This window comes from Trichosurus vulpecula, chromosome 7, assembly GCF_011100635.1.
Source record: "Trichosurus vulpecula isolate mTriVul1 chromosome 7, mTriVul1.pri, whole genome shotgun sequence".
Taxonomy (NCBI): domain Eukaryota; kingdom Metazoa; phylum Chordata; class Mammalia; order Diprotodontia; family Phalangeridae; genus Trichosurus; species Trichosurus vulpecula.
The window spans coordinates 1802958-1819094 of record NC_050579.1 but is presented as its reverse complement, the minus strand read 5'-3'; the positions used below and the strand labels follow the sequence as shown (position 1 = coordinate 1819094).

Here is a 16137-nt window from a genome sequence, read left to right as displayed (position 1 = left end):
TTGTTGGGCGCCCCCTTCTATCAGGGCAGATAAGCCACAGGACTGAAACTGAAGTGGCCTTGAGAGTGTGGCCTGAGGCCCCAGAGGTCAGCCGGCCACCCAGTAGGCCCCACACTGCCTTTCTTATCTTTGGCATCATATTTGGCCCTTAGAGAATTAGACAAAAATGAGCTCATGGGATTCAAACAATAGTTAATAAATGGTTAGTGCTGTTGGGCGGTAGGTTGGAGTAGGTGACCCAGCTCAAGGATTCCATGATTTTAAAGAAGTCCAATCATAAATACTTGAGTGAAATCCACAATCCACTTGGGGAGATGGTCAAGCGCTTGGCTTGAGAGTGGGCTGGACCCACCAGGACAGAGAGCCACGTCCGTGGGGTCACTGTGTGAAGGTCACAGATGGCTGATAAACCCTCCCTCAGTTTGGAGCCCCCTGGGAGGCTCGTCAGCCCCTGGGGACTTGTCGTGGGCGCTATGACTTATGGATGTTCTGTCAGATTTTAATCGCTTCCTAACAACATCCATTCAGGCTAAGTAAGAAGGGGAACCAGGGTGGGTGCCTCATCCTGAAAGTTCCCTAAGCCACCAACAGATGGCAGCAGACCTTTAGGCTGTGTGGACAGAGGGAGGCAGGAGCCTTTGGAATCCAAGAACAGCATCCAAGTTTGCCGAGGAGTGGGGCAGTGATTGTGCTGGGGGGCAGGGAGAGGGGGGACAAGGAACACCAGGAGAGACCTAACACCTCCCCCAGCCCCGGGGAGCGGAGTCCAAGGTGGCCATATGATAGATGCATGCTAGGTGGTGAGCCTGCCTGTAAGGAGAGAACTCATTTCTGCTGCTCCTCACCTAGAAGTTGGGGTGGGGAAGACGGCACAAGGTAGGACTGGAGCTTGCCTTTCCGCTCCTCCAGACTAGCCCAGGCCTCATTGGCATCAGCAGGGGAGGTGCCAGGCCCTATACCCTGTGTCTACCAGGGCCAGAAAATCAATTCAGCAAGTACCCATTATCGTACACCTGCCAAGCACAGGTGCTGGGGACATAGGAGGAAGGACCCCCTTCCTCTCAGGGAGCTCAGATTAGGTGGGGAAATGGGCAGAGGGGAGAGTTGGCACGTGGAGTAGATGGACACTGGAGCAAGTGACTACATCAACACATCCCTGGAACAAATGGCCTTCCCAGGCCTGATGCCAGCTTCTGGCCTGTTGTCTTCAGCCCACATTTAGTACCTACTGTGTGCTGGCCCTGGGACTGGATCTTCAGACATCTCTCCAGGCTGCACAGTCTGTGCCTCCAAATAAAAGGGGCTGGCTGAGGGCAGCCACCCCCAACTAGGTCTTGTGCCTACCCTCACCAGGTCAATCACAAGCATTTCTTAAGTACCTACTATGTGTCAGGTACTGTGGTAAGCACTGGAAGTCCAAATCCAAGCCAAAACATGGTCTCTGCCCTCAAGGATCACACATTCTAAAGGGGGAGACAAAATTCAAATAACTACATACAAGATAATTAGGCAGAGAAGTGGTGCGTGCATAGAGTGCCATGCCTGGAGTCAGGAAGACTCATCTTCCTGAGCTCAAGTCCAGTCTCACTTGTTAGCTGTGTGACCCTGGGCTAGTCACTTAACCCTGTTTGCCTCAGTTTCGAACTGGAGAAGGAAATGGTAAGCCAAGAAAACCCCATGGGCAGTACGGTCCATGGGGTCAGGAACAAGAAGATATCTGCAGAGTGAATGGGAGGTAATCTCAAAGAAAGGTGAACCACCAAGAAAGACGTGTGGTTTTAGCTTCCTTTTTAGAAGAAACCAGGAGGCAGAAGAGGAAAAGCATTCCAGTATGGGAGACAGCCAGTGAAAATGCCCAGAGGTGGGAGGTGGAGGATTTCATGAGAGGACCTAAAAGGAAGTCAATGGTAGAGGTGGTTTGAGGGAGTCAAGTCTAAAATGGGAAAGGGTGGGGGGCGCCCAATCTCATATTTTCAGCTGCCTTTCAGACATCTTGAACTGGATGTCCAGTGGGCATCTACCTTCCCTAATACTACAAAGCGCACCCATCCTCCCAGTCCCTCAGCTCCCAACCCAGATATTCCGGGATCCCCAAGCTTTCTCACCCCCCCAAATCCAATATGGTGCCAAGGACTGTCAATTTCACCTCGGCAGCATCTCTTGTGGATTTCACCTCTGCCTATCTTCCCTCTGACCCTGCCCCCACCGCAGTGCAGCCCTCATCACCTCATACCTGGACTATCACCATAGCGTCTGCCTACCTCAGGTCTCTCCCCACCCCATCCTCCATTCAGCACTAAAGTGATTTCTCTCAAATCAAAGGTCCAATCATGTCAGACACACACCCCCTACTCCATAAACCTCAATGGCTCCCTATCACCTCCAGAAATAAATAGAAAATGCTCTGCCTTCCCAGCCCTTCATCACCTTTCCGGTCCCTGACACTCTTGGATCTAGTGACCCAGGCCTCCTGGGCATTCTCTCTGGATATCTCCCATGCCTGGAAAGCTCTCCCTTCTCGGCTCTGGCCACTGACCTACCTGGCTTCTTTAAGTTTCAACTAAAATGCCAACTTCCACAGGAAGGCTTCCCTCTGCTAATTATTTCCTACCATCCTGTACATAACTTATTTGTACACAGATGTTTGCTTCTTTCCATTAGATTGGAAGCTCCTGGAGGGCAGGGACTGTCTTTTGCCTTTTTGTATCAGCACTTAGCCCAGTAGGTGAGAATGACAGCTTATTGACTGGCCAGGTTCCAAAGAGCTTTGAAAGCCAAAGTTTACCCTGGAGACTCACCCTGGAGGGCAGGAGAGAGCTGAGGACTGGTGTCTTTGGTCTTGACCGAAGCTCAGTCTGGATGCCTCAGGGTACCTGGAGCCTGGGAGCCTCCTTCAGATCAATAAGCGTTCAATCAGCAAACTAATCATTTATCAAGCCCCCACCGGGTGCGGGGGACAGCCAACCCCCCAACATTCCCTCCATGCCCCCAAGAAGCTTGCATGACTGGGGTGGGGGGGGGAAGAAAAGGGCGGGGGGGGGGGCGCGACTCAGGCTAATATACAACCAAATCTATCCAGTCAGCGGCAGGGAGGGTGAAGGACTGTCACTAGCTCCTTCGTGTCCTTGGTGGCATCTCACTCTCAAGGGGGGAAGGGGCAGGGTCTGCTCCGGCGGGCCAGGTGCCTGCCCCGCTCTCACATCCTGGTCCCTCGCCCCTCACCGCAGGCCAGTATCGCGGCCCCAAGCCTGCCCCTCAAGGGGATGCCCACTTTGCAGAACGCTGCCAGTCCTGTCCCGCCCGCCCCTCCCTTCTACCCGCCCCGCACTCCCATCCCAGGCTATTTTGGGAAACTCAGGTTCCTCTTTAAATTTAGACACGCCCCTGGAAACTAAGTGTGAGTCTCCCCTCCCCCAGCCCAGACCCAGGGGACCTGGGTGGGAGGGTAGGGGGTCCTGGAGAAGCGGCCAGTCCCCATCGCGGACCCAGGTGTCTCCCTCCGCCCTCCTGCCCCCACCGGTCCCCAACCAAGCCTGCCGAGGGCTGCTCCCAGTGGAGCCCTCTAGCCCGGTGCTGGTGGTTGGCTCGTGGGGCTGTCAGGCTCCCCTTCTGCCCCTGCTCGGGCTGCCTTCAGTCCCTTCCCCCTCCCCCTGCCCCGCCCTCTCCCTCCTCTCCCCGGCTCCTTCCCTCCTCCTCCTTTCCTCCTCCCTCCTGCGGACTGACGGGCGGGCGGCTGCTGCTGCTGCTGCTGCTGCGGAGGCTGCCCGAGGTTGGGGGGAGCCGAGCTCTGTCTGAGCAGTCATGGCTCTGCCGCGGATGCCCCTGGGTCGACCTCTGGTAGGCTTCGTCTGCTTGGTCCTGGGTAAGTGTGAGCCACAGCCACCGCTGCTGCTGCAGGGATCGCAGGGCTCTGAGAGGGGCTGGCTGCTAGGGGTGAGGGCGCGGGTGGGAAGCGGGGAGGGCGGAGAGTGCTGGGCACTGAGTCTGGAACCCGAGGTTCGCGTTCTGCTTTCCCACTGCCTAGCCGTGTGACCCTGGCCGAGTCACTGCACCATCAAAGCCGCAGTTTTGTAATCTGTTTAGTGTCTATGTGTGCAAGTGGGAACGGATGAGAATTCTTGATTTTGCCCTTCGGGGATGGTGGGAAAAAGTGAGGAAAGCGCCTTGGAAATCAGAAGGGTTTCCCATTTCCAAACGGGAGTTTGCCCTCCCTCCTCCAGCAGTCCGGGCAGCCCTGAACTGAGCTGAGGAATGGGCAAATGTTGGGCTAAATCTGCCTGGACCCCTCCCCTCCCCTTCACTCCCTTCCTCCCCTTCATTTACTTCCTCTCTTTCCTCCTTCCCCTCCTCACCCTCTTGTGATTTCCACCTGAGTCTAATTCTCCTGCCTGGGGGTGGGGGTGGGGAAGACCTTCCCCTGGCTCTTCCTCCAGGGCTTCACACCCCACCCCACCCCCCATAATTCTGGTGCCAAGATTGCCAGCTCCCAGGCTTGGGTGGATCTTGGACTCAAAGGCCTGGGTAAGCAGGCACGTCCCACCCTCCAGTTTGAGTTCAGCTTCTGAAGGGGAAAAAAAAAACCATTTCTTAAGCTGGAGAACAGAAACCCCAGCACCCCATCTTACAAAGGGCTTAATCCAGGTCTGGCTGAGACAGCTGCAGCCAGATGCGACATGTAAAGCCCTCCCCAGTCTGGCTCCAATCTACCTTTCCTGGCGCGTTTCTTATTACCCTCTTCATGCGCGCTCTATACATTCGGGCCAACTGACCTACTTAGAGCTCCCAGGGAAGTGTCATCTCCCACCCTGGGGTCCACAGACCTCCAAAGGCTCTAGAGATAGATTTCAGGAGGTCCATGAACTTGGATTGGAGAGGGGAGGTGACATTTTTATTTTCATTTATTTCTAACTGAAATCAATTATTTTCTTCTATTGGGATGTTTAAAAACTCACCGTGATTCTAAACGGGGGCCGCAGACCACCCCAGACCTGCCAAAGAGGTCCGGATATGGCCAGGGTGAGAAATGCTTTTGGTTGACTCTGCACGATTGTAACAGGGGCTCTATTTTTCTTGTTTTATGGGGTAGGAAAGATAGTGAGAGGGAAAGAAGCCAAATCTAAGATGGGGGGGGGGGGGCCGGGCGGGGAATGAAGAAGCAAAAAACCAAAGAGGTCCAGGACACACACAAAAAAACTGAGTGATATGCTCCTTCCCTAACTGATCTGCTTCTCCATTCTCAAATAATCAAAGAACCACGTATTGGACTAATGCTCCTACATGATGACCCTCTCCCCCCACAGCAATACCCTTCCCCCCCCACCATCCCCATGGGGTAAATTTCTTGAGGGCAGGGAATGTTTCTTTTGGGTGTTTGCTTTCACAATGCCTAGCTGGCACTCTTTTGGGCAGTACCTCGGTTCAACACACAATCCTTAAGCCTTTTTTTTGTGGAATAGGACCAAAAAAAGAAATAACACAGGGCTTATGGGGAAGGAGAAGGATGGGATGATCCATGCCCCGATCTAAGACATGGATGGGAAAGAATGGGAGAGGTGTGTCAGGTGGGATACAAGAGGACCAAGTTGAGCAAGGGTGTTCCCAGGGTCAGCCCCGCTCCTTCGAACGGGCCGGCGGACGCTCAGATGTCTGTGTGCGGACCCTAAACCCAACGGGCAGTTGTTGGGTGAGTAGGTAGCTATCGGGTTGGCCGGGCTTCTGTCGCGCTGTCAGCAGGGGACCTCCTGGAGCAGCTGGGCAGGGCGCAGTCCAAGGTGCCCTTAATGCGTTGGTACACCTTGCTTTCAGGGCTCCTGGATCCAGCAGGCAGCTGTTAGGTGGCCCGGCAGTGGTCGGAGTTGCTATTGGGCTGTGGAGCTGTCCGTAGAGGGCCCCCTGGAGCAGCCGGGAGGGAAGCAGTCCAAGGTGCCCTTAGTGCGTTGGTACACCTTGCTTTCAGGGCTCCTGGATCCAGCCGGCAGCTGTTAGGTGGCCCGGCAGTAGTCGGGGTGGCTACTGGGCTGTGGAGCTGTCCGTAGAGGGCCCCCTGGAGCACCTGGGCGTGGCAAAGACCAAGCCGCCCTTCCTTGGTTGGCCGGTGGTGATTCAGAGATGCTGAATGGATGGCGCACCAGGGTAGCCGCCGCCGCGGCTGTGGCTGCTACGTCGCCACTGCTGCCACCTTTGCGAAGGCGTTGTGGGTGGCTCCCTCTCCACCACAGCCCAGAGAGAGCTGGACAGGACGTTGGAGAGGGTTCACAGGGTCCTTCCTGGCCCTTCTCTGAGGCTCAGTTTCTCCATCCACCCGGTTGCGGCCAACTCACCTGACTCCAAGGGAAGATGATCTCAGGCATCCTTTTGTAAGTGGGGTTAAGCTATGTGAAACCCTCCACGTGGCAGCTCCCCTCTGACTTGAGCATTCCAGGCCAGTCTGCTCTTCCGTCTGGGATGCAGGATTGGCCAGCCCATCCATCTGTGTTTGAACAAGAAAGTCCCCTTGGGTCCTGCCTCAAGCCCAGAAAATGGGGCGGGCCTGGCTATGTTGAGAATGTGGAGACTGGAGGGGAGAGAGTGGTAACGTAGTCAGTAGAGGTCCATTCCACGATGAGAATGTTCTATGCAGATGAAACACAGCCTCTCCAACCTCACGCCCCCCCCCCAAAGAAAATGTAATGACAATAAAATGCCCCCCCAAAAAAAGTTCTTTAAGGTAAAATGTCCTTTGTTTACCAGGGGTAGGGAACCTGCGGCCTTGAGGCCATATGTGGCCTTCTAGGTCCTTGGGTAGGCATTTTGACAGAGTCCAAGTTTTATAGAGGGAATCCTTTTATGAAGGGGATTTGTTCTGTAAAGTTTGGATTCAGTCAAAGGGCTGCACTTGAGGACCTAGAGGGCCGCAGGTTCCCCACCCCTAGTTTAAATAGAGATTGTTTCTCTTTCTCCCCCCTCCCCCTTCCTTACCATCATTTACACCTAGGTCCTTCTTGGGAAGTCATTTGGAAGAGCAAGGCTAGTTTCAGATCCCACTTCAGACTAAATGTGTGATCCTGAAGTACCATGTACTCTGAGCCTCAGTTTCCTCATCTGTAAAATAGGGTTTGATTCATTTCGATGCTATTTTAAAATGCGAGCTCCTTGAGAGCAGAGACTGGTTTGGTTTTTTGGCCCGGTGTTGTATTGTAAATTCTTCCCCAGCAGAATAGGCACTTACTTAATGCTTGTTGATCGCTTGAACACCACCTAGAATTCGCCTGTCAGTACCAAGATAGAATGAAATGGTCCCTGTCCTCAAGGAGCCAGCATTCTTTTTAAAGGCAAACAAACGAAAACAAAAGCCAATCCATCGGTGCCTTTCATCTTTGTATCAGCAGTTAGATTGGGGACGGAGATCCTCTGGGGCCCAAGTCTAAGACGATACTTTGCAGGGAAGATGCTGACCCGCATTGGTGGAGGGAATTTCCTCATTGGAAGCTCCCTACACTAATCAAATCCCTGTTGCTATTTCCCAGCTTCTTCATGTCCTAATCAACTGTCCGAGACCAGAAATTGAGGTAGATTCCTACTGGTCTACACTGGCCCAGACACCGATGAAATCACAGCTTTGCACACACACCCCATGGTAGCTTAAGGTTTGCTAAGCTCTTTACATAAATGATCTTATTAGATTAGGAAGGGAGGTGCTCTTCTTAGGACCATTTAATAGAGGAGGAAAGTGTAGGGTTACAATGTTTCATGGAGTACAGCTAGGTGGCGCTGCAACGGATAAAGACCCATGCCTGGAGTCAACAAGACTCATCTTCCTGAGTTCATATCTGGCCTCAGACACTTACTAGCTGTGTGACCCTGGACAAGTCGCTTCACCTTGTTTGCCTCAGTTTCCTCATCTGTAAAGTTAGCCAGAGAAGGAAATGGCAAACCCCTCCAGTATCTTTGCCAAGAAAACCCCAAATGGGGTTCAGAAGAGCCAGACACAAATATGACTTTCATTATTTGATTTTGGTCTGGACCTATGATGTCATTTGCTATATGCAGTGACTCCCACTGCAGAAACTCCCTTCACTAATACAGATCCACCACATATCTAAACAACAAGTAATTATCGTTGAGAGGTATCTAGGACACCAAGGTTTTAAGTGTCTTGCCCAGGGTCACACAGCTTGAACCCAGGTAGTCTTCCTGCCTCCAAAGCTTGCTCTCCATCTACTTAAATGCTGCCTCTCACAAATATTCATATTCCCAGTTTACAAATGAGGAAACTGAGGTCGGAGAAATGATATGACTTGTTGTCCAAAAGCGCATTTTTTTAAATGACTGATGATAGAGCTGGAAGGGTTAAAATTCCCTCGGTGCAAACCACTCACTTTAAACCAATGTCTATTGATGGCTCTTTTTTTCTTCCTTTCCCAATATCTTCTGCTCCCATCTCTCCCCTGCAGCAGAATGAAAAAGGAAGTACTGGGGGAGGAGAGATAGAGGTTCAGCAAAATTGACCCACCTTGTCCAGTAGTGACATGGTTCCACATTCGCGTTGGAAGGGGCCTTAGGAGTCAGTCATATGGTAAGGTCTGGTCTCCTTATTTTACAGAAGGGGAGACTGAGCCTTAGAGAGGGCCAGTGACTTGCCCAAGGTCTCACAGCTAGAAACCATCTGAGGCGCAGTTTGAAACCGGGTCTTGCAGACTTCCAGTCCAGCACTGTATCCACAAGGCCATTGCAGGCTTCCATACTCACCCATAGATTCTCTCACCCAGCCCCCACCTCTGTGCCCTCCCTCCCCCATACTTCTGCAAAGATAGGGAGGCGTCTCATGCCTTCTTCAGGACTGAGCTCACCGGGGGGAAACTGAGGCCCAGAAAGGTGAAGGAAAGAACAGGAGTGACTCCCAAGGCTGCAGTTACCGAGCCAGAGCTCCTGTAGGAGGCTCGGCTTCTAAGCCAGGGTGGTCGGCACGCTCGCACATATGCATACGCACACACAGAGAAACAGACACACATGCACATGCACACAGACAGACACACACACACATACACATACATGCACATACACTCACACACAGACACACAGGCATGCACACTCACACACAGAGACAGACACACACAGATACACACACATGCACACACAGACACACATATGTACACGCACACACATACACACATGTGCACACATACACCCTCACACACGTGATGTCTCTTTTCCCCCAGCTTATAAAGAGGGCCTTGGTCTTGCTTTCAGGTGAAATCTGACCCAGAACTGAGCCTGGTGCTTTTGCTTCCCTCTGCCTGAGGGGGCCTCTGTCTGCTTTTGCCCCTGACTTTTGGTGTCCTGTAACTGCTGGCGAATGTCCTTGGGGATGGATGAGGCAGCAGCATCTGGGAACAGAAACCCTGCCCACCATGGACGCTCTCCATCACAAACCCCTGCAAAATTCATTTCCTAGAAACTGATTAAAACAGCAAAGCTGATGCTCAGGCCCGAGTCCTCTTTCCAGCAGCTTGTTTGCAAAGAAAGTCTCTGGCTCTGGGTCAGGATGATGCTACTTGCTCAAAGTGAGGTGCTGCTGGGTAGAACATCCCCCTGGCCCAAGCTGGCTGTCTCCAGGGGATAGCTCAGCCACCTTAGAGCTCAGCTTTGCTCAGCAGCAACAGAGGTGGAGGTGGTTCAGAGGGAGAAGGAGAGAGGAGGTGCCCACACACAGCCTGAGAGCTGACACTCCAGGAAGGATGCTAGCTATGAATCATGGCTCTTGGCCCTGGAAGATGTGCAGAATGGGCATCTCCCAATGATCTAAGGGCGTGCATGTTTCCTCCAGAATGTTTGGCCTACAGATTTTTTTTTCCTCCTTCCCAAATCAGGCTGTTGTCTCTTGCTTTCACAAAGGGTCGCTGGCTGGCTTAATTGCTGTTCCTGCTACCTGGTATTCCATTTACCCTCTCTGCACCTTTTCCCGGGGTGTCTGCAATACCTGCCCTTCTTACCTCTATCTCCTCTGTGCCTTCTTCTCTCCAGGGTAAGCATCCATACTTCCTGTGGCTCCCTTTTGTATATTCTCTTCCTGAATTAGAATCCAGACTTCATTCTTCCCATCTTCTCTCAGCACGGTGCCTGGCACAGGGTAAACACTCAATGACTGCTCTATTTTGAACTCAGGGCCCTTTACCCTCCTCTAGCCATTCTCCAGTTCATCCATGTCCTTGCTAAAATTTACTTCTAACTGCACCAGCTGGGGCCAGTTCCATCCCCCTAACAGTCACTTGAGAAGAGACCAAGGTTGGTGAACCTTGAGTCGCCCAACTTGGGAGCCCCCTGTTGACCATTTGTAGCATTGCTCCGCCTATGTGGTCAGTGTACTAGAAGCCATTTCCTGGGACCAAACAACCAGACTTTTTCAGAGAATCTCAGCAGCAGATGGGACTTCAGCCTGTCCCCACACCGGAACACTGCCGGCTCCCATACAAACGTGCCCAGCCGAGGGTCTTATGCCCACTCCTTCCCATGATGGCCCAGTTCATGCTGGGACAGTTCCAATTGTCAAGAAGCATTTCCTAATGAGGGTCTAAATTGGGTTCACTATAGCTTCCCTCTAGAACCAAACAAAACAAATCTAAGTCCTTTGAGTGTGGGATGGTGGAGACAGCCCTGACTTTGGATCAGATTTGAGGATCTGGGTTCAAATACTGCTTCTGACCCATACTGAGTGACCTCAGGCAAATCAATTCACATCTCATGAGCCTTAGTTTCCCCAACTGTAAAATGAGCGGAAAGGGTTTGACTCGATAGCCTCTGAGGTTCCTTTGAGTTCTAAATCTATAACCCTAAATAACCAGCATTTGATTCCCCAGAAGCACCACACAGAGTGCTGGTCCTGGGTTCAATTTCCACTTCCAGAATTTCCTAGCCGTGAGACCATGGAGGAGTCTTCAACCTCTTTGAGCCTCAGTTTTGTCCTATAAAATGGGTATGGTGCCCTCTAGGGTTATTGTGGGGATGAAATGAGACAAAGACTGTAAAGTACTCGGTAACCTGAGAGTCCTGTGTCAATGTCATTCCACCCTCCTGCCATGTTTGCTCCTTTGATTTCTGCTTATCGCTTGTCTGCTTTTCAATTAATATGCCCTTGGGACTTGGAGGTGGAAATGGGGCGGGCACTGGGCACTGAGGCATTGCCATGTTTCTGCCATCAAACAGAATCAGCTTAAGAGGATGGGTCAGGTGTAGTACGACCCACATTTCCCAGGGTAAGTGGACCTTTCTACAAACCTTCCATCAGGATGAGTATTTCTTCTACCCCTTTGCCCACTTGAAACTGGTGATTGCCGCCCTCACCCTCTCACCGTGCCTCCCTCAGGTAGGCAAAGGGGGTAGATGCTTGTCCTGTAGACGAACCTCACTGCCAATAGAGATGGAAGTTGGGATTGTTAGGAGAGAGGAGCTGAGGCTGGGCTGTGCAGAACCAAAGCCGGTCCTGGAGTAGAGAGTCTAACTCTACGAATAGTTATGGGACCTGAAGGGACCTTGGAGCTCATCTGGTGACTTGCCCAGAGTCCCACAGAGTAGGGAAAGTAGAGAGCTGGGATTTGAACCCAGAGCCTTTGATTTCAAATCCAACACTCTTTTTAATTTCACTTTCCTTAATGTTATTTTATTTTTGTCCAATTGCATATAAAAGTATTTCAACATTCTTTTTTGTAAGATTTCGAGTTCCAAATTTTTCTCCCTCCCTCCCTTCCCTCCCTCCTCCCCAAGATAGTGTGCAATCTGCTATGGTTCATACGTGTACAATCATGTTAAACATATTTCCACATTAGTCATGTTGCAAAAGAAGATTCAGAACAAAAGGAAAAGCCAAAAGAAAAAAAAACCAAAAAGCAAAATGAAAATAGTCTGCTGTGATCTGCATTCCGTGGATGTGGTTGGCATTTTCCGTTTGGGAATTGTCTTGGCAAATCCAACCCTCTTTCCACTGTCCCAAACTGGTTCTCATCTCCTGCATTTTGTGGCTAAAGAGCCAAGACCCAGACGAGAGAAGGGATTTACCCCGGCCACAGGAGTAAATATCAGAGGCAGGATTCAAACTCGGGTCTTCCATCAGGAAGATTCAGGTCCACTCTGGTAGCTGTGCTGCCTTGTGTCATTTCTAGGTGATTTTTAAATCTCATGCCTCAATCCTTTCGCCAATTAATAACATTAATGATATGAACATCCACGTGATGTTATCATTCCTTATAATTCTCTGGGCTACGCTCCTTTAGCTGTTGATAATAGGATTAATAAAAGAAACGCTTGCATAGTAGTAGACTCTAGCCCTTGGCCAGCTCTGGTACCTTATACGGCAGTGGTTCTGGAGACTGTCACCCACTGGGACTGGAAGCTATTCTGGGCCTCAGTGGGCCTGTTTTGTCATCACATGTTTATGTGACAGGAACAGCCCCACCAAGGAAGCCTTGTAGTGAAAAATAGATGAGGACAAAGGAGGCAGCTAAGGGCTGCTGGCCCAGACCAGCCTCTTCGTTTTTGTGCAGCCTGTGTCCAAGCCTGGAATGCCCCCCCTGTATCTGTGCCTTGAGGGATTTCTGGCTTCTGTCAGCACCTTGCTGGGTCTCCCGCTTCCTCGTGCCCCAACCCCAGGCCCTCCCAATGACCTTGTGTCTGCTTTACATTTATTTATCTGTTCGCGACATAAACTCCTTGAGAGAAGTGACTTTGTGGTTTGGAGGGTTCGTATTCCCAGCTCCCAGCCAACTGCCTGCGCAGAGTCAGAGCTCAGTGTGGACTTAATGAATGAATGAATGAGCTGAACCCTAGCACTCCCTAAGTCTGTGCTCCTTTGGTATCAGCGTTCTCAAGGATGCTGGGGCTAGATTCTGAAGACCAGGGCTCCAATCTCAATTGCTACCATTGTGACCTCAGCCAAGTTACTTCCCATCGGTGGGCCTCATTTTTTCATTTTATAAATGGAGAAGCTGAGGCACGGGGTAGTTCTAGGGTAACTCAGCCAGTTGGTGGCCGAGCTGGGACAGCAGTCAGGGCAAGAAGCCCCAAAGAGGATTGGGTCATGAGATCCTGTTTCTGAGCCCCTTCTAGGTCTGGGCACCCCCCCAGAGCTGCTGGGTCTGGTCAAGGCTGGAACTCTCCGCCTCTCGGTTTCCAGCCAAGTTTATCAGGGCACGGGATCAGTCCCTGACACCTTCTTCCCTCCCAAGGGCCTAGAAAGATGAATGGCTTGGTATTATTAAACTCCTCCCATCCTGGGAGATGAAAGGTTCTTCAGAAAGTCAGAGAGTGTGTTTGGTTCTCCCCGGAATTATACCAAGACAGGGAAATCTGCTCTCTGAACAGCACTGAAGAGAACTGAATGTCATGCCTTGGAAGGGGGGCAGTTTGGTAACTAAAAAAGCAGCTTCTACCTGCCTTTTGGGGGGAGGGGAGAGGGGGTCAAGTGACAATCCTAGGGTCACACGGCTAGTAAGTGTCTGAGGCCAGATTTGAACTCAGGTCTGCCTGACTCCAGTCTGCTTGCCTTTTAAGATTCTTTTTTTTTCTAACAAGATCCCTGAACCAGAAGGATCATAAGGATCCTTCAGTTTACAGATGAGGAAACTGAGTCCCAAAGATGTTGAATAACATCCAATGACCTAAGAACATCAATTTAAAGCTAGAAGGGACCACATTTTAGGGATGAGGAAAGAAACAACTTCCTGGGGTCACACAGGTGTTGGGTGGCCAGGCCAGGATTCAAACCCACTTAGAAGGAAGGGGGAAGGAGAGGTGGTGATCAAGGCTGATGGCTTGTGCCCAGGCGCGCGCGCGCGCGCGCGCGCACACACACACACACACACACACACAAGGGGTGATTCATCTTGCTATAATAAAGCTTTGTGATGGAGGAAAATACTTTTTTCCTGAGATGTTTTCATTTCAACCTTTTCTTTAGCCGTGCCTTCGAGTCCTGATTGGGCAAGGGTAGAGGAGAGGTGTGGACCCTGACAGAGCTGCTGTTTGCAGCCTCAGAGCAAAAGGGAGAGCCACAGAGTGACCAGAAGCCCGGCCTGGGTGTTATTTGGTCTCTCTCTTCACTCCCTGACTCCATCCCTTGGGCTGGCCCATGGACTCCTTCGAGCCTCCCACTCGGGGCCTGGAGGTGATGAGCCTGCTGCCTTAGAAATGGAGTGGGGGCTCCACCAGGGCCTTAGGGTGGGACCAGCCTGACCCAGTCAGGAGAGGGTGGTCCAGGGGAGGGAGCTTTGTGACTACAGCAATGCTCTGATCAGCTGAGATGATGGGGGCGGGGGAGGTGGAGAAGCAGCTTGGTGACACTGGGGAGTCTAGTGAGACCTGAGTTTGAATCCTGCCCCTGACCCTTCCTAACTCTGTGACTCTGGACAAGACGTTTCACTGACCCTCAGTTTCCTCCTCTGCAAAGTGGGATAGTAATAGCCACTGTAGCCCCCTCCTGGGGACATTGTGAGGCTCAAATGAGAGAATGCTCTTCTGGAAGGAAAAGAGGTCCCCTCCCCCTCTCCTTCCCCCTCCACCACTAAGGAAGAATTCCTCCCTCCTGGGAGAGAAGTGGATTTCTAATCACTGGACCTGGGTGACACAGGGAAGATCCTTCTGCTCTGTGGATCTCCATCTCCCCCTTAAACCTTCCCACTTCAAACTCCCCAAACAAACTGCTCATAAAAGAAATGTCCCCTGATCGGGAGGAGGGAGGAAGGGATGAGGCCATCAGGACACAGGATCATGGACTTGGAGGTGGATCCACTGTAGCCCAGCCGCTTCACAAATATCTCATTGGATCCTCATAATAATCCTGGGACATAGACACTGTCATTAGCATCCCCCATTTTACACATGAAGAGACTGAGGCAAATAGGGTTAAGTGACTTACCCAGGGTCACACAACTAGTACATGTTTGAGGCTGGATTTGAACTCAGGTCTTCCTGCCTCCAGATTCCTGACCCAGCTGCTTCTTACAGGGCATCTAGTCCATCCTTCTCATTTTACAGACAAAGGAACCAAAGCCCAGAGGGGTCAAACACCTCACCTGGGATGACCCAGCTTGGATTTCCAGCCTAGCTCCACTGACTCCAAACCTGGTGGTGTTTCTCAAATGCCACACTGCCTCTTTCTCTGTGGCCCCTCCATCCTTCCCCTTCTGGTACCCAGCACCACTCATCTTGGGCCGGCTGATGCCAAAGAGAATGGGGTCGTTCAGTTCTGTCTCTAGGTCTTTGGGCTGGGACCAGAAGCATGAACGATCGCCTTTCACGGATGCTGTGGTTTTGGGGCTTGCTAGCCAATTGCATATTGGAGTTGTTCAGAAGGAAGGGATTCCTCTGTCTTGGTCATGGAAGTCGGGGCTTCAACCCCTGACCAAAGAAAGAGCTTGAGCAGGACACGGTGGGTCCTCTGCACCATCCGAATCCCCAGGATGCCAGGGGGGACAGCAAGGGTGAGCTCTCCTCTCTCCATCTGGTGAAGCCTTGCTCAGCCCTAGTCACAGACCCTGCAGGACTTAGGGATGATCCAGAAGAGCCCTGGGTTTGGAAACAGAGGAGCCGTTAAGTGGCAGAGCAGAGATTCGAACCCAGGATCCCCAACCACATGTTTAGCACTACGCCACCCTCATGATCACTTGGGGGCCAGTCTTGGTTCTCACTCACTGGTTGTGCAATCATTCACAAGGACCAGAAGAAGAATTTATTAAGCGCTTACTGTGTACCAGGAACCATGCTGAACCCTGGAGGTAGAAAAGAAGACAAAAACAGTCCCTGCCTTCAGGGAGCTCAGAGTCTAACTTACGGAGGGGATGCCACTGAGCTCTCTGGCCTCGTTTCCTCACCTGGTAATGAGGGAGGAGAGGGTATTCTCTGACCATGTGCCTGAGGATCCCAGAACTGTGGAGCTGGAAGGGACCTCAGAGGCCATTTATTCAGCCTGAATCAGCATAAGGACCTCCCCTGGAGGGGCCAGCCGGCATCCCAGCAGCCTCTGCTTAAAGCCTCAGCTGAAGGGAGGCCCTGCTACCCCAGCGCACGGTGGGACAGCTCCCCCTGTCAGGAAGTGCCTCCTGACTTCAACCCTGGATCTGGCTCTTTGCCCCTCCCCCATTGCTGCTTTATTCTACCCTCTGGGACCAG

The 16137-nt window shown here is 51.8% G+C and overlaps 1 protein-coding gene across 1 annotated transcript in view; it reads left to right on the top strand.

Moving 5' to 3' along the window:
• The first annotated feature begins 3698 nt into the window (after positions 1-3698).
• RAMP1 (receptor activity modifying protein 1) overlaps positions 3699-16137 on the top strand; it is a 97463-nt gene continuing 85024 nt past the window's right edge. Inside the window, exon 1 of the mRNA XM_036768014.1 lies at positions 3699-3862. Within this exon, the coding sequence (XP_036623909.1) occupies positions 3802-3862 (61 nt within the window). The 5' untranslated portion in view covers positions 3699-3801. The remainder of the gene's footprint in view (positions 3863-16137) is intronic.